Source organism: Aquarana catesbeiana, linkage group LG03 (assembly GCF_042186555.1).
Source record: "Aquarana catesbeiana isolate 2022-GZ linkage group LG03, ASM4218655v1, whole genome shotgun sequence".
Classification (NCBI taxonomy): Eukaryota; Metazoa; Chordata; class Amphibia; order Anura; family Ranidae; genus Aquarana; species Aquarana catesbeiana.
Genome location: NC_133326.1, coordinates 626,881,324 through 626,905,222, shown reverse-complemented (window position 1 = coordinate 626,905,222; position 23,899 = coordinate 626,881,324). Strand labels below are relative to the sequence as shown.

The window sequence follows — 23,899 nt, the reverse complement described above, 5'->3', positions numbered from 1 at the left end:
TATTCCAATTGACCCTAAGTCCCGAGAAAATAGTAAATTTGTCTAGAATTTGAAGAGCTGCTCTTAATGAAGGCCCAGGATCCCTAAGAAACAATAGCAGGTCATCAGCATATAGAGCAATACTTTCTTTGATATTACCCACTGTGATTGCTCCCACCTCCTGAGATTGTCTTATTGCCCTGGCCATAGGTTCCATCATTAGGGCAAACAGGAAGGGGGATAGAGGGCACCCCTGCCTGGTACCCCTCCCTATGGGAAAAAATTCCGAAACCCTGGAACCAAGCCTCACCGCCGTTTTCGGAGCACTGTATAGCATCGAGACCCAACGACGAAACCCGGGACCGAAACCCATGGCCTCTAGTACTTTATTCATGAAGGGCCAATCCACTGAGTCAAAGGCCTTCTCAATGTCTATTGAGACAACCACTGCAGCCGAAAACTCAGGATTCAATATTTGTAAGTGAGTGAATAATCTCCTCAGGTTCGTATCAGTGGACATACCAGGCATGAACCCTGTCTGGTCAATATCCACCAGGGTTGAAATAACCCCGGCCAATCGCGATGCCAAGACCTTTGTCAATATCTTGAGATCCATGTTGAGCAGCGCAATTGGGCGATACGAGGAGCACTCCGTTGGATCTTTGCCCGGTTTCAAGAGGAGCACCATATATGCTTCCATCATTGAGGCCGGCAATTCCCCCTGCTCCCAACAATGTGCGTATAATAAATTTAATCTACGTGCCAGTTGGGACATATATACTTTGTAGAAATCTGCAGGTAAACCGTCCGGACCCGGAGCCTTCTGTGGGGGAAAGGCAAGTATGGCTGCCTCAATTTCTATAGTTGAAATTTTGTCATCTAGAGTGGCCACATCATTGTCCGCCAGTTTTGGCATAGCGAGACTCTGAAGCAACCCCTCCAGCTCAGCCATATTATAGGATGGGATAGGTGAATATAGGGACTTGTAAAAATTTACAAATACTTCAAGGATACCCATAGGGTCCGAGATCATCTGCCCCACCCCATTCCTTATTATTGGTATACTAACTGGTATTCTTTGGTCAGCTGCTAAATTAGCTAGGAGTTTCCCGTTTTTGTCACCTTCAGCGAAGATGGATTCTGCTTTGTGTTTGGCTTCAGTGTGAGCCAGGTTCGAAAAGTGTAACGCCACCTTCCTCCTGCTCTCCAACAGAGACACATAACCTGCCTCAGAGGGAGAATCAGCCTGGCTCTGAGCATGTTCCCTTTCCTCATCCAACAATATACGGCATTTCTCATTATGATCCCTCCTGACTGCCTTAATTGCCGAGATGCACTCACCCCTCGCTACTGCTTTGAATGCATCCCAAACCACAGAGGAGTCAGTGGAGTTGGTATTAGTTACCCAGTATGAATCTATAGCTGATTGAACTTGAGTAGCGACCTGGTCTTCTTGTAACCAACCTGGAGCAAGTCTCCAGCCCCCCTTTCCTCCCCCTTGGGGAAAAACCAATGTGACCAGCAAAGGATTATGGTCAGAGGTTCCACCAGCCAGGTACTTTGACTCATGGATACTCTTTAACATGGATGCATTCCCAAAAGCAAAATCTATTCTGGCAGAGGATTTGTGAGTGGAAGATAAATGTGAGTAAGACACCTCTTCCGGGTGTTTCCACCTCCAAATCTCAGTTAGGCCCGCCACAGATGCCCAAGAGCATAGTTCTACTGAAGCAGGTCTAGCCACGTTGGATGAGTCCAGAGCAGAGTCCAGAATAGTATTAAAGTCTCCCATAAATAGAACTGGAAAATGCAAGTAGGGTGCCAGGGTTACTAATAGATCAAACAATAGTTTCCCTTGAAATGGGGGGGGCAAGTAGATATTCACTAGCAGTATTTTTTGAAACAGAACATCCATAACTAGCGCCACATATCGACCTCCCGGATCAGTGAAAACCTGGTGGATGGTGCACGCAATTGCTTTACTTATTAGAATACAGACCCCTCTGGCATAAGTGGAGTAAGTGGAATGTAAGGATTTTTGAATCCAAGGTTTTCGTAGGGAAAGGATTTTGCTGCCCTCCAGATGGGTTTCCTGCAGGAGGACGATATGTGGTTTAACTTGTTTGAGGTATTGGAATACTGCCGCCCTTTTGAATTTGTTGTTAAGTCCCCTAACATTCCATGAGACTATTTTTATCTTACTATCCATAGCATAAGGCTAATAATACTACCATTCGGGTTACCCCTGATTTATATACATCCTCAGGTGTGCAGAGTAAACATAATAGCATGAACATGTTAAGTATACATATTGTACAGACATTCCTTTTTGCATGGTACCGGTCAACTACCCTTCTAACCCCCCCTGCTGTTATACCAGAAACTAAAAGCCTAGCCAAAAAAAAAACCAAACCAAAAAAAGTCCGGTATGCAGCTTGATCCCTGAACCATAAACTCAGTGAAGAGTTTAACCAAAAGCGTCGATAGTTCGGCATGACGATGAAGAAAAAAAAAGAGAGACAAAAAAATTTCCCCCTCTCTCTGACTTCTCTCCCAAAACTCCAGACGTGGTCCATACATATAAACGTACAACCGAGTGACCAAAAGGAGAAGAATAAAAAGGGAATAACAAAAAAAAAAGAAAAAAAAAAAGAATATAGCATGAGTAGATAATCCACGGGGTCAGTTAGAGCATAACATGGATTGAAGGCAGGTGTTCAATGTCTTCTCAGAATGCCTTTTGTGTCCTTAGTTAGAACATCGGTCCTTGTAACTGCAGAAGTAGTGGAAATATGTAATCTATGAAGGCAAGAATATTAACTGTCCGAATCAACTGACCCCGAGCCTCCCTGCTCCGCCCCCAGAGTCCAGCCACAGCAAGAAGTTATTTCAAATGTACACACACAAACAAAAAAAAAAAAAAAAAAAAAAAAAAAAAACAAAAAAAAAAAAACCGGGGGGGGGAGCAGGAAAAGAAAGGGGAGTAAGAATAAAAAATAAGAAGGGATGTTACAAAGGAGCTTCATTCCTATATATGGACAGTACTTCACAGGTTTTGATCCAGCCAGTCGCTCGCATCTTGTGGGGTCTCAAAGAACCTGACAGCACCCTTGTGTTGTACTCGGAGGCGACTTGGATATAACATACTATATTTTAATTCCTTTTCTCTGAGCCTTCTCTTCACATCCGTAAAGGAACGACGTCTTCGCTGAGTCTCCGCTGAAAAATCGGGGAATAGCATTATACGTGCGTTTTCAAACTTTAGGTCCTGGTGTTTTCGGGCCTCCGCCAGTATCATATCCCGGTCCCTATAATTAAGGAACCGGACAAGAAATGGACGCGGTGGTGCTCCGGAGGGCCTGGCTCCGGTTGGGACCCTATGTGCCCGTTCAACAATATAGGTGGGGGGAAGGTCGCCAAGTGTCAACAGGGACTTGAAAAACTGTTCTGCAAATGTAGTCGTGACCGTCCCCTCAGCCCCCTCCGGTAGCCCCACCACTCTTACATTATTTCGTCTCTGGCGGTCTTCCGCGTCATCAGCTCTGCGTTGTAAAGCATCCACCATTTCTTTTAGTTCTGCTAGTTGGGATCCCTGTGTATGAGATGTATCCTCCACCTCTGATATGCGATCTTCAGCCGTTGTAAGCCTGCCCCTGATCTTATCCAGGTCATGGCGTATGAGATTACATTCAGAAGCCAGCAAATCAATACGCCCCATCAGCTCAGATTTTGAAGCTGCAATTGCCTCCAAGATCGGACCCGTTATTGCCGCTGTATCTACCTCAATCTCCTGTGTCGTCAGTGGAGAGCTCTCCGGTTCACCAGACACAGGGGCAGCATGTTGAGACATCTTTACCGCCACTGTCTTGGCGCTCAGCGTCGCTGATACAGGAGAGGAGACAGGGAAGGAGTGGGCGGAGCCAGCTTCCATGCTTCCCTGAGAGCGAAGAGGCCGCCGATCCGGCGGCGGCTGTACATGTTGTTTGCTCTGCCGTTTAGTGTAAGAGGACGGCATGGTGTGATGCTCCGTTACTTCCCCAAGGATAATGGCTCAATTAGATTTAGATAGCGGTGGCCAGACGGTTGCAATTCAGGATAATTACCGGATGGTAGCTGGAGCTCCTGAGAGACACGTCCTGCCGCGATCACATCCGGCCACGCCCCCCCTCTCCCTGCTACCTTATACTATTTTTAGACTCTTCCCCCAGTATCTGGGCACACCTCCCCAGGGATTTTCTGAAGTCCCATAAATATTTAAGCTGCAGTCCCTGACCTCCTTCCCACTATGTTCTAGAATTCGGAGCAATTCTCTTTAAGCAATCCACCCCTGCTCCTCTGATTACTGTGAAGCTAAACTACATTTGCCTAGCAGCCTGCTCTATACTAGGAGGATGATACAACATGAATGATAAATTATAAGAATACATCACTAAACAAAACCTACCTGAATGATGTAGGAGTTAATGTTGTGCCATCAACCCATTTAAAGGTATTTTCGGTCTCTTGATCAGTCAAACCAAACCAAATCATTCTTCCTCCTAAGTTTTTTTCTAAGAAATTCTGTGAAAAAAATGAATGTATGTTAGCATGAGTAGGGCTACAGATTACTATTGGTTAAACAAAAAATGGCCTTTCCCAATACTGTCCCTTTAGAAAAAAATGCCTGCGCTGCTGTTTTAAATATAGCACCCAAATTAACCACTTCGGGCCCGGAAGGTTTTACCCCCTTTCTGACCAGAGCACTTTTTACAATTTGACACTGCGCTGCTTTAACTGGTAATTGCGCGGTCATGCAAATGCTGTACCCAAACAAAATTTGCATCCTTTTTTCCCACAAATAGAGCTTTCTTTTGGTGCTATTTGATCATCTCTGTGGTTTTTATTTTTTGCGCTATAAACAAAAAAAGAATGACAATTTTGAAAAAGAAATCTATATTTTTTTACTTTTTGCTATAACAAATATCCCCAAAAATGTTTTTAAAAAACAAATTTCTTCATCAGTTTAGGCCAATGTATATTCTTCTACATATTTTTGGTAAAAAAAAAAAAAAAAAAAAAAAACGCAATAAGCGTATATTTATTGGTTATAGCATCTACAAGCTATGGGAAAGATTTATGGCATTTTTATGGCATTTTTTATTATTATTATTTTTTATACCAGTAATGGCGGTGATCTGCGATTTTTAGCGGTACTGCGACATTGCGACAGATAGATCGGACACTTTTGACACATTTTTGGGACCATTGACAATTATACAGCAATCAGTGCTATAAATATGCACTGATTACTGTGTAAATGTCACTGGTAGGGAAGGGGTTAACACTAGGGGATGATCAAGGGGTTAAATGTTTGTTCCCTGTGTGTGTGTTCTAACTGTATGGGGATAGGACTGACTAGGGGAGGAGACATATTGTTGTTCCTACTTACTAGGAACAAATGATATGTCTCCTCTCCCCTGACAGGAGAGGGATTTGTGTGTTTACACACATATCCCCATGCTGGCTCTCGTGTACGTGATCGTGCATGGCCGGCGGCGATCGCGAGCCCCGCGTGCAGCGGGCGCATGCACGTGCCCTCTGATGGTTTTTAAAGGGAACCCCATATATATACGTGGTTTCATGCAGGAGTGCCATTCTGCCCCTGTAAAAAGACATGAGCCAGTCGGGAATTGGTAAGTATACCCCCACACTTGTACTTGAAAAGAAGCTTACCACTTCAATACAGGGCACTTTTACCCCCTTCCTGCCCAGATAATTTTTCAGCTTTTAGTGCTCTCACACTTTGAATGACAATAACTCAGTCATGCTACACTGTACCCAAACAAAAATAATTTTTTCACACAAATAGAGCTTTCTTTTGGTGGTATTAAATTTTTTATATATAAGCGAAAAAATAGCAAAATTTTTGAAAAAATAAACACTTTTTTTAGTTTCTATTATAAAATTTTACAAATAAGTAATTTTTGTTCATAAATTTAGGCCAAAATGTATACTTCTACATATCCTTGGTAAAAATAACCCATAAATGTATATTATTTAGTCTGTGTGAAAGGTATAGAATCTATAAGCTATGGTACTAATCATTCAAAATTGATTACACCTGATGGCCTGTCTCATTTTTTGAGGCCCTGAAATGTCAGGACAGTACAAATACCCCCTAAATTACCCTTTTTGGAAAGTAGACAGTCCTAGGTATTTATTAAGAGGCATAATGAGTTTTTTGAAGTTGTAATTTTTTCCCACAATTCTTAGGAAAATTTAGAGATTATTTTATTTATTTATTTATTTTTTACACAAAATTGTAAGTTGTTACTCACCCATGGCAAAGGCATACTTGCAATCTTGCAATAACAACAAGGCCTGGGGAATGCCCAGGAAAAACTCAAGCTTACTTACCAACCAGCTCGCAGACAACCAAATAAACCTGTCTAACAGTATGTGTTAAAACAGGGGATTAGTCCGCACGCATTTGCAAACGCATATGTAAGCCACAGAGCCTTGTCACGACACCCTGGTATCTGTAGTCCTAACGCTAAACTATGAATGTCCCCACAGTGGAGGCACATGCATGAGGGCAGGTGGACTGAAGGGGAGCCCACCCCTTCTTAAAGGTACAGGAGCACACCAAACATCCAGCATATAGCTCAATGGCTGCAAAGGTGTTGGTGCGTTGCTGGACTAATACAAACACCAATGTGATATGAAAAACGCCTCCATCTATAGCTGGCTATCACAGTAAGCAGCATTGGAAGGCTGAAACAGATAACAAAGCCTGGGGAATACCTAGGAATGCCCAGGAAAAACCCGAGCTTACTTACCTACTAGTTTGCAGACAACCAAATAAATCTGTCTAACAGTATGCGTTAAAACAGGGGATTAGTCTGCACGCATTTGCAAATGCATGTGTAAGCCACAGAGCCTCGTCACGGCACCCTGGTATCTGTATCTTGCAATAACACCCCAAAACACATTCTGCTACTCTTCCTGAGCATGGCGATACCACATGTGAGGCTTTTATATAACCTGGCCACATACAGAGGCCCAACATCCAAGTAGCACCTCCGGGCGTTCTAGGAGCATAAATTACACATCTAATTTCCTGACTACCTATCACATTTTTGGAGGCCCTGGAGCGCCAGAACAATTGAAATGCCCACAAAATGACCCAATTTTGGAAGGAAAACACCTCAACGTATAATCTTTGAGACATGATGAGTCTGTTGAACATGTCTTTTTTTTCCACAAGTTTTTGGAAAATGTGTAAATAATATGAAAACATATTTTTTTACACAAAGTTGTCAATTTATAAGATATTTCTAACATATAGTATGTATATAGCAAGAATTACACAAAATACATTCTGCTACTTGTCCTGAGTATGTCAATATTACATGTGTGAGACGTTTTCACAGCCTGGCGAAATACAGAGGCCAAACATCCAAGTAGCACCTCCAGGCATTCTAGGAGCATAAATTAAACATCTAATTTCCTGACAACCTATCAAACCTTTGAAGGCCCTGGAGCACCAGAACAATGGAAGTGCACACAAAATCACCCCAGGAGACAGATACTTGGGCAGTGGCGTACCAAAGAGGGTGCGATCCAGCATCTCCAGCAGCATCCTTGGTCAGGCAGACATCTTTTCTACAGCTGTTAGAGCAGAAGAAAAAAATGCCTCCTATTTACCCCCTGTGCCCAGTATGTCGATATCAGATGGGAAAAACTACTTGCTTTGCAGCTCCTCCCTTTCTAGTTTGGACAGTCAGTCTTTTTCTGTGAGTTTATTGTATGTGCTACACCACAGTAGCAGGTATCCAGCTGCCATTGTTTTGTTCATAAGGCTATCCCTGCGTTCCACCAGCATGTGAGAGGTAACATATACATGTTGGCAAAACACTCTGTCAGCAGCAGTGTCCACAGAACCATGTACACCTGGTTTAGCAAGTGTTGGCAGAAATGATACATGAATTAATAAAAATAATCAGCACCCTGAGGCAATAAAATTCCCAGCAGATGGAAACTGTCGTCCTGGACAGATCCAAATACAATCAACAATAGCCAGCTCTTTTAGAATTTCAGCATCAGAATCAGAATGCTTTATTAATCCCCAAAGTAAATTATTTTGACCCAGCCACACTCAAAGACAGCACAAGATTACAACAATGAACAGAACAAGACACAATGACACAACAAAATTACCAATAACAGCAAAGGACAATCTTATTGGTCAGATGGTAGACACACCAACTAGAAACAAAGCGTTACTAGACCTACTGATTACCAACAATACAGACCTGATCACGTATGTGGAAATAAGGGGCAATTTAGGAAACAGCGATCACAGATCAATTAGCTTCAATATAAAATCACACAAATAGGAAACATAAGGGGAATACAAAGACACTGAATTTCAAAATAGCCAACAACGAACCTTGCTAGAAGATATAAATTGGGATAGAATCTTAGGAACAAAGAACACTGAGGAGAGATGGGTTTGCTTTAAGAGCATATTAAATAAGGGCATGAGCCAGTGCATCCCATTGGAAAATAAATTTAAAAGAGCGAACAAAAGTCCTGGATGGCTTAACTCCAATGTAAAAATGCATATAAAAGCAAAGGAGAAGGCCTTCAAAAAATACAAGGCTGAGGGATCATCATCAGCATTCAGACTTTACAAAGAATGCAACAAAAAATGTAAGGGTGCAATTAGGGCGGCTAAGATAGAACACAAAAAACACATAGTGGAGGAGAGCAAAAAAAATCCCAATAAGTTCTTTGAGTATATAAACAGTAAAAAAGGGAGGACAGACCATATTGGCCCCATAAAGAATGAGGAAGGAAATCTGGTTACAAAGGATGGGGAGATGGCGAAGGTATTGAATTTATTCTTCTCCTCAGTTTTCACGAGGGAATCGGGGGGCTTCAGAAACCAAAACTGCAGTGTTTATCTGCATAACACATCACAGGAATCACCCTCATGGCTAACAGAGGACAGAATTAGAGATAGACTTGGAAAACCTAACATTAATAAGTCAACGGGACAAGATGGCTTGCACCCGAGGGTCCTTAGGGAACTCAGTCAAGTAATTGCCAGACCATTGTTCCTAATTTCTACTGACAGTCTACTGACTGGAATGGTACCAGCTGATTGGAGAAAAGCCAATGTAGCACCAATATTTAAAAAAGGGCCAAAATACATCCCTGGGAATTACAGACCAGTTAGCTTAACGTCAATAGTATGCAAGCTCTTGGAGGGGATGATAAGGGACTATATACAAGATTTTAGTAATGAAAACGCTTTTAGTAGCAGTAATCAGCATGGATTCATGAAGAATCGTTCTTGCCAAACCAATCTATTAACCTTCTATGAGGAGGTGAGCTTCCATCTAGATAAAGGAAGGCCCGTAGATGTGGTGTATCTGGACTTTGCAAAAGCATTTGACACAGTTCCCCATAAACGATTACCGTACAAAGTAAGGTCCGTTGGCATGGATCATTGGGTGAGTACATGGATTGAAAACTGGCTACAAGGGCAAGTTCAGAGGGTGGTGAAAAATGGGGAGTTCTGGAATGGTCAGGGGTGGAAAGAGGGGTTCCCCAGAGCTCTGTGCTGGGACTCCAATCCAACAACACAACTGGCCTTGCAAGTCAGTTTATTGAGTCTGTTGGTGTTGGCCACCCTACTGTATAGTCATTTTGAAAATAGACATATATTGAAGCAGTTTCACCAGAAACATGATGAAATAAAGCCTATCAACAAATACACGTTTACTATCTTGATTATAAATATCCACTGTGGTTTCTCTCATGTCATATAAAAACCAAAAGTGTATATATAGTGTAGTATGTTTAGAAATTATTTTTTCAACAAAAATAAATTAGCACGCTCGCATTAACAGTAGTGTAAAAGTGATATAGTAAGACACTCGCACCTTGTTATTGTATAACAATATGGTTGGGCTCCTGCTGTCCAATATTATCCCCACTAATGAGGCAAGGTAAATTTAAATGGTAAATAGACGGGGGCGTGTCCGGACATCTAACAGGGAGGACGTGTTGAAGCTGTGCTCCGTCTTGGCAATTTGGATCCACAGCCATCCTTGCCTTTTTATAACTCACCACAGCTCCTTTTCAACATCAGGAGCGACTGGACACCCTCAGCTGCAACCCCCGAGGAGATTCTGCTCATTTGGGCCACAACATATTATATTGGGCCTACAGCCAGCTTCGAGCCTCGGTCTCTCGCCGCCATCTTGAGGCCTGCTCTGCACCCGGAGCCCTCCGCTCTTCGGTGACTCGGATCGGAGGCTGGGGACGAGCTTTGGTATAGCTCCCTGATCGGCGGGTCATCCGCTCCCGCAGAGAACTGTCGCGGTGACAACGCCTCACTCGAGGATTTCATCTTTTGTTGCCGGACCGCGGTATGCCTGACGCCATTTTGCGGCCTGTTGCTCCGGCCCGCTCTACCTGGGGGAAGCGGTGGTCATTTTACTACACACCCCTCAGCCAGCTCCTCTTTTAGTATTGGGACATCATCATACTACCGGGGCCCCGAATTTGGGTCCATACGAAGCCGATTGAGGCCCGCACGGCATGGTACTCATCCGACCGTTCACTATTACTTGGAAAGTCCACGGCTTCGTCCTACCTCTGGAAGCCGGCGGCCATCTTGGTGCTCCAAGTAGTCCATATCTCAATTTCACGTCACCACACTCAATACACAGCTCCTGCTCATCTATCAAACAAAATCCCCTGATCCTTTTCTGCAGCTGGTGAAGTGATCCTGATATTATTTGCATCTTATCCTCACAGGACTCTGTGCAAGTAGTAACAGTATTCTTATGTATGCAAGATTTTGAGCAGATGTAAGAGGTGCCCCATACAGCCATCGGCCCTGTAGTTCCAGTTATGCCCGCCAAATCAACTAAATCCCGCTCTACCCCGGGGAAACAATCGGGCAAGAGGTCATTGTCTATTCCAGTCTCCTTAGGCTCCATTCAGCAATATTTAGCCAACATACGCAGCGACCAGGCCCATACCTCGAGACCAAGCGCCTCTCCCTCATCTCAAGTTGCTTCAGTGAGGGAAAGCTCTCCGGCCTCCTCATACTGCTTGGATCTTATGGACGACCCTGGATCCCTGGCTGGTTCCGAAATGACTACACTGATGAGCGGTCTTAAAAAAGAATTCGCAGGTATGTTTCACAGCTTGGAAAAGTCCATTAAAAAAGAAATAACTGCAGTTAGAACTGATATGTCACACATTTTGGTCAGAGTGGAAGAAACACACAAGCCCTAGCCATTAAAGAACTGCAGGACACTGTTACCCAACTAGCATTTGCTCATCGGGCCTCTCTTTACAAACTCGAAGATCTCGAGAACCATAACCGCAGAAATAATATACGTGTCAGAGGCCTGCCTGAGGCAACTGGAGATAGTGATCTTGAACCATCAATACGAGGCATTTTCAATACCATCCTGGGTAATCCTGTCACTGAACCACTCCGCTTTGACCGTGTGCACCGCGCTCTTAGACCCCGTACTGCTAATACTGACCAGCCCAGGGACGTCATTTGTCGCTTGCATTACTTTGAGGATAAAAATGCCATCGTGATGAAGATGCGGGGCCTGCCTAACATATACTTTGACGGGGCAGTCATCACCATATTTCCAGACCTCTCCAAGGATACTCTTGACCGCCGACCACTAAAATCAACCTACTTTTTTCTCACAAGTCCTGACTAAACTGTCACACTTTGCCAAGGGTCTCTGTCAGGGGATCTAATTGACCAGACCGTGTGGACTGCACAGAGGAGACCAGAAACACATGTAAGTGAAAAACTAATGGCGTTTATTAAACATGTGACAAGTAAAAGGAATATAAACAGTGCAAAACCAACACAACAAACCCACTGCATACAACAATATATACAAGTAAATGGAGATACCGGAATCGTAAACAAAGCCAGGCCAAGGTCATACACAGGGAGGTCAGCAGATGGGTAAGGACGGGAAACCAGCAGGACAGGGAGAGGATGGATGGTTAAGCTGCAGGGCAGGGATCCAAGGGAATCAGGAGAGACAAGAACAGGATGGGCTTGGGATAGGGATCGGATCAGAGCAGAGCAGGACAGAAACAGGTTCACAATCAGGATACAGGCATCAAAGTCAGGGCACAGGGAGAAAGATACCAAGGCAAGCCTATGAGGGCTTGCCGGGTATTTATAAGGCTGTGGTAATTGACCTCATGTCACAGCTGAGCGCAGTGTGTGCTGTTTGCTCCACACTGCCGGAGTGCACCCGCTGGTGGACACTGGTACTACGGCCCAGGGATGCAACAGTGCCACCAGCAGGAGAGACCTCTTACTGCAGGTCCCAGGTGTTGAAAGACACCCGCTGGTAGACACTGGTACTGCGATCCAAGAGACCGATAACGCCACCAACGGGTAAACCCTCTCATGACAGTACCCCCCCAAAAGAGCGGCCTCCGGACGCTCCAACACGGTGCGATTGTCCAAAGTTCATGGCCTCCAACCGAACAGATGAGGGCACATCAGGCCGGGCATCGGGTACATCAAACTGGACAGTGGGTACGTCTGAGAAGACAGCGGGCACATCTGAGATGACAGCGGGCAGGAAAACACCAAGCTGGGCAGCGGGCACTTCGAGCTGGGCAGCTGGCTCCGGGTCATCGAGCTGGGAAGCAGGCTCCGGGTCATCGAGCTGGAAAGCAGGCTCCGGGTCATCGAGCTGGAAAGCAGGCTCCGGGTCACCGAGCTGGAAAGCAGGCTCCGGGTCATCGAGCTGGGAAGCAGGCTCCGGGTCATCGAACTGGGAAGCAGGCTCCGGGTCATCGAACTGGGAAGCAGGCTCTGGAGCATTAGGCCAAACAGCGAGTACTGTAAGGGCAGACCGGATTAAAGGCACCGGCTCAGCAAGCTGGGTAACGGACCCCGGCCCAGTGGGCTGGGTAATAGGCCCCGACTCAGCGAGCTGGACATAGGGCACTGGTTCGGCAAACCGGATAACGGCTACTAGTTTGGCAGGCAAAGTGACGGACTTCGGTTTAGCAGACTGGGTAACGGGCACCGGATCAGCAGACCGGGTAACGGGCACCGATTCAACAGACTGGGTAATGGGCACCGATTCAGCAGGCTGAGACACGGGCACCGAAACTCCAGGCTGAAACACGGGCACCGAAACTTCAGGCTGAGACACGGGCACCGAAACCTCAGGCTGAGATACCAACATCATGACATCAGGCTGGAAGACAGGTACCAGGATATCAAGCTGGAGGATGGGCACATCAGACCGGAAAGTGGGTACCGAAACATCAGACCGGTCAGCAGGTGCTGGAACTTCAGGCTGGACAACAAAGACAGGCGCTGGCACATCAGGCAGAACAGCAGGTACTGGCACAACAGGCTGAATAACAGGTGCATCGGACTGGTCAGTGGTCACTGGAGCGTCATACTGAAACATGGACACTGGGATTTCGGGCTGACCAGCAGGCGCTGGGACCTCAAACTGGGCAGCGGGCACAGGCATTGGCACAACTGGCTGAGTAGCAGACACTGGCACATCAGGCTGGGAAGCGGACTGGAAAGCCGACACCGAGACAGGCAGCGGCTACTGGAACTTTAGACTGGGCAGCAGACACAGGCGCTGGCACATCGGGCAGAACAGCAGGTGCTGGCATACCAGGCTGGACAATAGGTACATCGGACTGGACAGTAGTCACTGAAGCGTCAGACGGGGTAGCAAGCACTGGATCGTCAGACTGAGTGGCAGGCACTGGATCATCAGACTGAGTGTCAGGCACTGGATCGTCTGACTGAGTGGCAGGCACTGGATCGTCTGACTGAGTGGCAGGCACTGGATCGTCAGACTGAGTGGCAGGCACTGGATCGTCAGACTGAGTGGCAGGCACTGGATCGTCTGCCTGAGTGGCAGGCACTGGATCGTCAGACTGAGTGGCAGGCACTGGATCGTCAGACTGAGTGGCAGGCACTGGATCGTCAGACTGAATGGCAGGCACTGGATCGTCAGGCTGAGTGGCAGGCACTGGATCGTCAGGCTGAGTGGCAGGCACTGGATCGTCAGGCTGAGTGGCAGGCACTGGATCGTCAGGCTGAGTGGCAGGCACTGGATCGTCAGGCTGAGTGGCAGGCACGGGATCGTCAGGCTGAGTGGCAGGCACGGGATCGTCAGGCTGAGTGGCAGGCACGGGATCGTCAGGCTGAGTGGCAGGCACGGGATCGTCAGGCTGAGTGGCAGGCACGGGATCGTCAGGCTGAGTGGCAGGCACGGGATCGTCAGGCTGAGTGGCAGGCACGGGATCGTCAGGCTGAGTGGCAGGCACGGGATCGTCAGGCTGAGTGGCAGGCACGGGATCGTCAGGCTGAGTGGCAGGCACGGGATCGTCAGGCTGAGTGGCAGGCACTGGATCGTCAGGCTGGGTGGCAGGCACTGGATCGTCAGGCTGGGTGGCAGGCACTGGATCGTCAGGCTGCGTGGCAGGCACTGGAACGTCAGGCTGGGTGGCAGGCACTGGAACGTCAGGCTGGGTGGCAGGCACAGGAACGTCAGGCTGGGTGGCAGGCACTGGAACGTCAGGCTGGGTGGCAGGCACTGGATCGTCAGGCTGGGTGGCAGGCACTGGATCGTCAGGCTGGGTGGCAGGCACTGGAACGTCAGGCTGGGTGCCAGGCACGGGAACGTCAGGCTGGGTGCCAGGCACTGGAACGTCAGGCTGGGTGCCAGGCACTGGAACGTCAGGCTGGGTGCCAGGCACTGGAACGTCAGGCTGGGTGCCAGGCACTGGAACGTCAGGCTGGGTGCCAGGCACTGGAACGTCAGGCTGGGTGCCAGGCACTGGAACGTCAGGCTGGGTGCCAGGCACTGTAACGTCAGGCTGGGTGTCAGGCACTAGAACGTCAGGCTGGGTGACAGGCAGTGGAACGTCAGGCTGGGTGGCAGGCACTGGAACGTCCGGCTGGAAGGCAGGCACTGGAACGTCTGGCTGGAAGGCAGGCATCGAGACATCCGGCTGGAAGGCAGGCATCGAGACGTCCGGCTGGAAGGCAGGCTTTGAGGCGTCCGGCTGGAAGGCAGGCATCGAGACATCCGGCTGGAAGGCAGGCATCGAGACATCCGGCTGGAAGGCAGGCATCGAGACATCCGGCTGGAAGGCAGGCATCGAGACATCCGGCTGGAAGGCAGGCATAGGGACATCAGACTGGGTAGCAGGAGCAGGTTGGGTTACTGGCAAGATGGTGTGGGTCGGGAAGATTTTTTGTTTCTTTTTTGGTTTAGCCCGTGCAGTTTTGTATGTAGGTGCAGGGCTGTAAGAAAAGAAAGTAGCTGGATCGAAGGAAGACCAAGGAACTGTAGCTAGAGAAGGGTTTTGTGGGACTGTTACAAGTGGAGGAGAAGAGACAGGTGGATTGAAGGCAGGATAGGTGCGACACTTGGAGACTGGGTGGTAGTATTTGGTAGGGGGCTGATTAAACTGGGCTGTAGCTGAGGTTGCCATAGGCGACGGGGAGATAGATTTTTGGGAAGGCGGATGATTAATGGCAGGGCTGGAATATTGTGGCTTAGCTAAAGACAGGAGATCTGACCATGCCTGCAGCACAGGTTGAACAAACGCTGATTCACACACAGCCTGACTAATCAAGGATTGCACCGACTGGATGCAATTAGATAACACCTGCTGTGAACAGGAGGAATAATGCTCCCTAAAATAGGCCGAATCATCCTCCAACAACCAAACCAGGGATTCAACTTGGTCACAATTGAAGGGGGGCGAAAAATCATCACTTCCCTCGGGAATGCATGACAGGGCTGGTTTTGCACATAACTGGATCAGGGGCTGAACATCTTCAAATGACATATACCCCTGATCCACTAGGGAATGAGCTGATCGGATAGTTTCCATCAGCTGGTCACTAGTCCACCCTTTTAAAATCTGGCGACAATATTCACCATCCTCTTCTGCTAGCAGAGAATAATAAATGATTTCATCGAAATCCATATTAGCAGTCCCGACAAACCAGGATGGTTTCCTCAATGCAGCCACGTCTGGTCAGGGATGGCCTTGGTATACTGTCAGGGGATTTAATTGACCAGACCGTGTGGACTGCACAGAGGAGACCAGAAACACATGTAAGTGAAAAAATAATGGTGTTTATTAAACATGTGACAAGTAAAAGGAATATAAACAGTGCAAAACCAACACAACAAACCCACTGCAAACAACAATATATACAAGTAAATGGAGATACCGGAATCGTAAACAAAGCCAGGCCAAGGTCATACACAGGGAGGTCAGCAGATGGGTAAGGACGGGAAACCAGCAGGACAGGGAGAGGATGGATGGTTAAGCTGCAGGGCAGGGATCCAAGGGAATCAGGAGGGACAAGAACAGGATGGGCTTGGGATAGGGATCGGATCAGAGCAGAGCAGGACAGAAACAGGTTCACAATCAGGATACAGGCATCAAGGTCAGGGCGCAGGGAGAAAGATACCAAGGCAAGCCTATGAGGGCTTGCCGGGTATTTATAAGGCTGTGGTAATTGACCTCATGTCACAGCTGAGCGCAGTGTGCGCTGTTTGCTCCACACTGCCGGAGTGCACCCGCTGGTGGACACTGGTACTACGGCCCAGGGATGCAACAGTGCCACCAGCAGGAGAGACCTCTTACTGCAGGTCCCAGGTGTTGGAAGACACCCGCTGGTAGACACTGGTACTACGATCCAAAAGACCGATAGCGCCACCAACGGGTAAACTCTCTCATGACAGTCTCACTATTTTAGCGGGAGACATTAACATGTCTCTGGACCCAACAATAGACACGTCCCACGGTCGCTCTAATATTTCCTTTAAACACCTGAAATTTGTCAAAAAAAGGCTCCTGGACCTTCAATTAATGGATGTTTGGCGCCTCCTCCATCCCAAGGAGAAGGACTTCTTACATTACTCTACAACACATCAATCATATTCTAGAATAGACAATATATTCCTGGACCACTTTCATCTCCCTCTCTTACAGTCTGCTCACATAGGCACTGCATCTATCTCGGACCATGCACCTGTATCAATGACGTTGACCATGTCTTCCTTGACGCGTCGTACCAATAACTGGAAACTTAATGATTCCCTTCTTACTAATGAAGCTGAGGTTTCCATGTTGGCCTCCTATTTATCACAGTACTTTAAGGAAAATAAACCCTCTGACACCTCTCCTTCCATTGTGTGGGACGCTCATAAGGCTACTATTAGAGGCCGCTTCATTGAGCTTGGTGCCAGGAAAAAAAGGGAACATGGTCAACAAATTAAACAGGTCCTACAACAAATAGCTGATCTTGATAAGCAACACAAACTCTCTCATCATATTGAGCATCTCCAATCCCTCACACTTAAACAAGAGGAATTAAAGTCTCTTCTCAACTTAGACATTGCAAAGGCCTTCAGAGAGTTCTGTGCGGACCTTTACAGTGTTAAAAATGATTTATCCTCTCTACCTCAGAAAGAGAGACGCAATCGCATGCTCTCCTACTTGAAAGAAGCCAACCTACCTAAATTGCCCGTGTCTATCCTTAAAGAAATGAAAGAAGACTTTTCGGTTGAGGAATTCCAAGGCCGCTCTGAAATCCTCCCCATCCGGTAAAGCACCTGGACCTGATGGGTTTACCATTTTATACTACAAAACATTCAGCGACATTTTGCTCCCCTGCCTCACAGCTTATGCAAACTCAGTTTCTCACTCTTCAGGCTTACGTCCAGAATCTCTCTCAATTCACATCACTGTCATTCCTAAACCCGAAAAGGACCCTACTCTCTGTAATAGTTTTAGGCCAATATCACTAATAAACACTGATATTAAATTATTTGCCAAAGTAATGCCAAATCGTCTGCTCCCCTTAATACCCAGTTGGATTTCCGCAGACCAATCAGGTTTCATACCCAATAGAGAAGCAAAAGATAATTCCCTTTGAGCGATTTCCCTTATCCATTATGTTCAGAGGTGTGCCCAGCCCACCCTAGTCCTTTCCACTGATGCTGAAAAAGCTTTTGATAGGGTGGACTGGGACTGAACTGACTGGGACTTAAGATGACCTTACGACACTTTGGATTGGGACCTAAGATGTACCATCATATTTCATCCCTTTATTCTAACCCTACAGCACAAATAAGAATTAATGGGACGCTGAGTGACCCTTTTGTCCTACATAACAGTACTAGGCAGAGTTGTCCCCTGTCCCCTCTCCTCTTTGCCATCACCTTAGAACCCTTCCTAGCTACAATCAGAAATAATGTTAATATTCAAGGCATACAAGTAGGCAAAAGTTCCCACAAATACGCAGCTTATGCTGATGACATACTATTTTCTATTCAACAACCACGCATCTTAATACCTAACTTAATGTCAGCATTTTCCACCTTTCAATCAATCTCCAACTTCAAAATAAACTTATCTAAATCCGAAATTTCAAACATTAATTTCTCCCAGTCCGAGGTGATCTCCTTGAAGCCCCTTTTTTCCCTTTAAATGGGAACCCAAAACACATGAAATACCTTGGTATTTATCTCACTTCTAATTCCCACTCTCTTTTTCGGCATAATTACATCCCTTTGTTAAATAGGATTAAGGATGACTTACGAAAATAGTCCAGCCTATCACACTCCTGGTTGGGGAAAATAAGTATCATTAAAAATAATATTCTACCCCGCATCCTATTTATGTTTCAGATGATTCCACTGAGTGTACCTGTGGGGTTTACTAATTTGCAAACCATGATTTCCCGCCTCATTTGGAGGAACAGTCATCCCAGTATATCTAGAGAGCTACTGTTTCGATCCAAGTGCTCCGGAGGACTGGCACTTCCTAATTTTAAGGCATATTATCAAGCGGTGGTTTTGTCCAGACTAGCTGACTGGAAATATGCTTTTAATTCAAAATTGTGGGTTCAACTTGAATATTTTTTGAGTGGCGTAGATCTCTCGATAGTCCTCTAGATACCCCGTTCTTGCAGGAATCTTGCTCGAACTACCTCAGCACTCACCATATCCTCATTGGATATATGGGATGCACTACATAAAAAATTTTCATGGGTGTATGACTCTCCTTTAATGCCTCTCCTCAATCATAAATACTTTTTACCAGGATTATTAGACCCAGGGGACCAGAAGAGCCCCTCCTGTTACACCATGTTCTTCGTGGCAACGTACTTAAACCATTACATGTGATCCTTGATTCTAAACCCATCAAGTTTCTTGATAAATGGAGATATCATCAACTACAACGCTTCCTAAGTCCCCTCCCTCATCCGCTTAGAGGTATACAAGATTTAAATAGCATAGAAGATATATTCCATCCAAAAGACCACCCTCTACATGGTACGGTATTTCCCTATTCTATAAAGCTCTAATTGGTCTCCAAAGTCCAGCCTCTCCACCTTTCCTGGCTAAATGGGAAATAGATTTGGGTTCCCCCCTCACAGACAACTGTAAGGTTAAGGTCCTACAATTAGCTCACACTTCTTCCATTGCTTCAAAAATGGCAGAGGTCAACTATAAATTACTCACCAGGTGGCACTACACCCCAGCCAGACTACACCAAATGTTCCCCGCCAGTTCCCCATTATGCTGGAGGAACTGTGGGAACAAAGCCACTCATGCACATATCTGGTGGTCTTGCCCACTCATTCGTCCCTATTGGGCTGCCATTTGCAATCTGACCTTCAAATTTCGGATGTTGATCTACCCATTGATCCATGTACTATTCTTTTCCATGCAACTAAAGTCCCCATAGGTTCCTATAAACATTCACTCATTCCTCACTTACTGAACACCGCCAAAGCTTTAATTCCTACCTTTTGGGGCCAACCTACAATTCCGACTATTAAAGTCTGGCTACAAAGGGTAGATGAAGTTCATCTCATGGAAAATATTACCCACAACGTTAAAGGCACTTCCAAGAAACATTCGTTAACTTGGGCTCCCTGGATTAAATTTCAGTCCACCCCCTCTTATAAGGACATTATAATACAAACCCCATAAGTCTATCAACTACGAATTGCCATTTAAATTCCAATAACTCGTTAACCTTCAACATTTTGACATGCATGCCAACAACCCCCCACCATTCCCCTCCCCACCTTATCCCATTCCAATTCCACTATCCTTCTTCCTTCATCTTTTTTTCTTTTCTATCATCTATTTTTCCTAAATTCATTCCTCCCTATTCTCTCTATTTCACCCCTCTCTTCAAATTAAAGCAATATTCTCTCCTTCTTGTATTTTGATTCAATTGTTTGCATAGAAAGAAGCCTTTGTTTATTTAGTCATTACATTCACTTATACTTCCCCTTTTGTATCTCCAGAGATAATTATTGGATTATTGGCTTTCTGACATTCGCTGTAAATTTGTGAGCATTGAAACGTATGCGGTTTTCCTATCAGAAATGTATTTTGTTTGTGACATAAGTATACCTTTTCTCTACTTTTCTTTAATAAAAATGTATTATACAAAAAAAAAAAAAAAAATGGTAAATAGACAGCGCCTGCTCCTCCTTTATACTAATTCCTCTTTAGGCTATACTCATATTAAACTCCTATGTGTGTCTAGAACCTTGGATGGATAAATGTCTCATTGAATTTACTGTACATGACTTATTAACAATTAACAATTTTTTTTGCTATTGTTTCTTAGATAATACACACTATTTTTTTGTGATAAAACCTGCCTCTTTCAATTTACTGCCTATTTAAATGCTTGTGTATTGCCCTGACACTGGCAATTTCTACCAAACCCATGCCTGATGTCCATTCGTTTAGTGTTTGGGTAAAATGGGGGGGGGGGGTTACTAGGGTGGCAGGAGGTTGTGGGAACAGGGCCCCATACAGCCTACATGACGCCCCCCCCCAAGCGAATATAAAAAAAAATCAGATGTCAAAGCCAAAACATTCTAAAAAAGCTTTTTCTTAAAGTTGTAGAGTCAGATTGGGGTGCTGCTGCTGTATTAAAGCTAAACAATAATCTAAAAGTGAAAAAAATCAATTGCACATCTAAAATATGTAACGCCAGAATTGTTGCTAGCACTATCTGTGAAAATTGTACTGCACTGTGGCACCAAATACAGCTTAAAGTGGATGTGAACTCACCACTCACCCAATATAAACTAATGACACAGTATTAATGTATATACACATGCAAGACTCCTGCATGTATCCCTACCTTGCAAATGTCACCCCCTTCAGCAATAGGAGCCCCACAAAACTCTGGAATCAGTGGGTGGGTCTCTTTGCCGCAGCTCGGTGGGCGGAGTCATGATGTCACAAGACTCCCCACCCACCTCTACATGCTCTTACTCTTTCTGCTGGCTCTGGGAGCTCACTGCACCATGAATATCCTCCTCAGTCACACTGATCATGCCCCATAATGAGTAACATCCAGTCAAAACTGGCACCACATGACTTCAGCATGTCCAATCATGTTGAGGTGTGGAGCAGCCAATCCTGGGAAAGCTGGAGAAGAAAGGAGGAGGGATGTGAAGCTGGAATCCTAACACGCTCTCTGCTCTCATGCTGTGCATGAGATAAAGTGATCAAATGTCAGTCACAGCAGTGGGGGATGTGGAGACACAAACCTATTTGTGTGTCCTTTTTTATCTTACTAAAAAAAAACACAAGAGGATTGCTCAGAGCTGGATTATCTCTTTGTGGCAAGACTGGGCACAGATAACTTGGCATCCTCTACTGTACCAGGTAGAAGTCTTCATTAAAACTTTTTTCAGGTTTACATTCACTTTAAATGAAAGTACAATTTTCCCCTCGGGGGTGGGACTTTGAAGGCACAGATTGTGAAACAATGATTAAAAATTATAAAGTTTAATAGTATCGTATAGTAAAAGTATTTGTCACATACAAAAAATGTATAGAAACATTAAAGTGCCGAACCAGCATATAATGATAAGCAACATCAATTCATGTAGTAATCATAGAACATAATTGATGTAAACAATTCCCAGAGGAAAAGCAACTAAAAAGAGTCTGATCGGTATAGGTCGGGTTTGAGACCATAGACATGCATACTGGGACCCGGTGGCATCCCTGTAAAGCAGAGGAGATATTGAGAGTATACATATGTAAAATCAACGTTTATACATAACATCTCGGAGTAGTATATGCAGTTAACAAGCGTTTCGCAATACGAGCAATTATTTTATTTAAATCCCGACTCGGTTTGCGAGTGATGTCTCGCAAAACTAGCAGGATTCAAGCTTCTGTGGTGTGCAGTACCGCATTTGGCCAGAGGTGCGGAGGCACCAGTGACACTCGGGGGCCGTTCGGAAATACTCGTAAACACTCGGAAATACCCTGTGCCCGAGTGTTTTTGAGCCTTTACAAAGGATTCCGAGTGCATCCAAGCAGTCTCTGAGTATTTCTGAGTCTCTCCAGCGCCCCCCCCACCTCTGGCCACATGCGGTATTGCATGCAATAGAAGTCAATGTGGAACTAATTTCCATTGGCTTCTATGGGGATACTCGCTTTGATATGCGAGTGCTTTGGATTACAAGCATTCTCCTGGAACGGATTATGCTTGTAATCCAAGGTTCCACTGTACCTTGAAATTGCTGTATTTTTGCACTATATGCTTGGTAAAAAAAGAAATAATGTTGTTGCCTTGCAAAGGGTTACAGTTCAATGAGTCTACCCTTCTTCCCCTAAGGTATATTTGGGGAGCCCTGATGGAATAAAGGGAAGGAATCTAAATTGGTATTCAAAGGTCAAAAGGGACTATAAAAAGTCTGTCTTAGACTGATAAAAGTAGATATATAAGTATATACATATATACTGAGGGTCCAAAGATCACGCATCGTAGACCTTTCAGTTTCCAGTATAATTGGTGCATAGGAGACTATTAGAACCAAAGCCGCAAAAGGATCCTAGCATTGCAAAACAGCAGGAAGATGACCATCTAAAGACATAAAGAAACAAAAGTAATAAGTCTCTTTAGTGAATAGTATAGCTTAGCCACAAACGTGTATTTATCATGGTATGTGCAGAGGCACTAGAGCATACCTGTATATGTTGGTTCCCGAAAAGTTCAGTAAAGATGTATGGTAGCACCAGTTGCCATATAGAGAGACCATGTCTCACCTCTGTTTAAAAGCCACTGATAGGTGAATGGATCCTCCCCCAACAAACATGGAGACACGCTCCACGTGTGGAAGTCTAAGCTTCCTGAGTGCGCCAACCAATTGGGTCCCCTGAGTGTGCGGCACATGTCTCTAGACCCCAGATCCCTCCAAAGAAATACCTGACACGTGACTATTGCTGTCATAAGGGATGTTTACAAGGGGCAGTGTAAAAAAATAAATAAAAAAATAAAAATCTAACGAGCCCCATCCTTCTGTGGTTGCATGCAGAAGCGAACACATTTGTAACTCGCGCCTGCAAATGTAAACAGTATTCAAACCACACATGTGAGGTAGCACCACGATCGTTAGAGTGAGAGCAATAATTCTAGCACTAGAACTCCTCTGTAACTCTAAATTGGTAACCATTAAATTTTTTTAAAGCATGGCACATGGACATTTTTAAGTACTGTCATTTTGTTGCCATTCCACGAGCATGCGCAATTTTAAAGCATGAAATGTTAGATATCTATTTACTCTATTTAGGTATTTATTTACTCTACTTTTCAAATTATACAACTTTACTGTTTGTTTGTTTTTATTATTCATGAAAGTGCATTTTTTCTAAAAAAAAAATGTGTTTTAAAGACTGCTGTGCAAATACGATGTGACATAAAATTATTGTACCAAAAGTGTAGTTGATGCTTAAAATAGATATACAGCAAAGGTAATGAGTCAGACAACACTAAGTGGATTTAAACATGCTTGGGACAAATA

General features: G+C 45.2%; 1 protein-coding gene across 2 annotated transcripts in view; it reads right to left on the bottom strand.

The window, feature by feature from the left end:
• The window catches only part of LOC141133200 (hepatic lectin-like), a 78,551-nt gene that overhangs the window by 5,521 nt on the left and 49,131 nt on the right, over window positions 1-23,899 (bottom strand). For both annotated transcript variants that reach the window (XM_073622413.1, XM_073622412.1), the window contains one exon: window positions 4,424-4,539. In XM_073622413.1, the coding sequence (XP_073478514.1) occupies window positions 4,424-4,539 (116 nt within the window). The remainder of the gene's footprint in view (window positions 1-4,423; window positions 4,540-23,899) is intronic.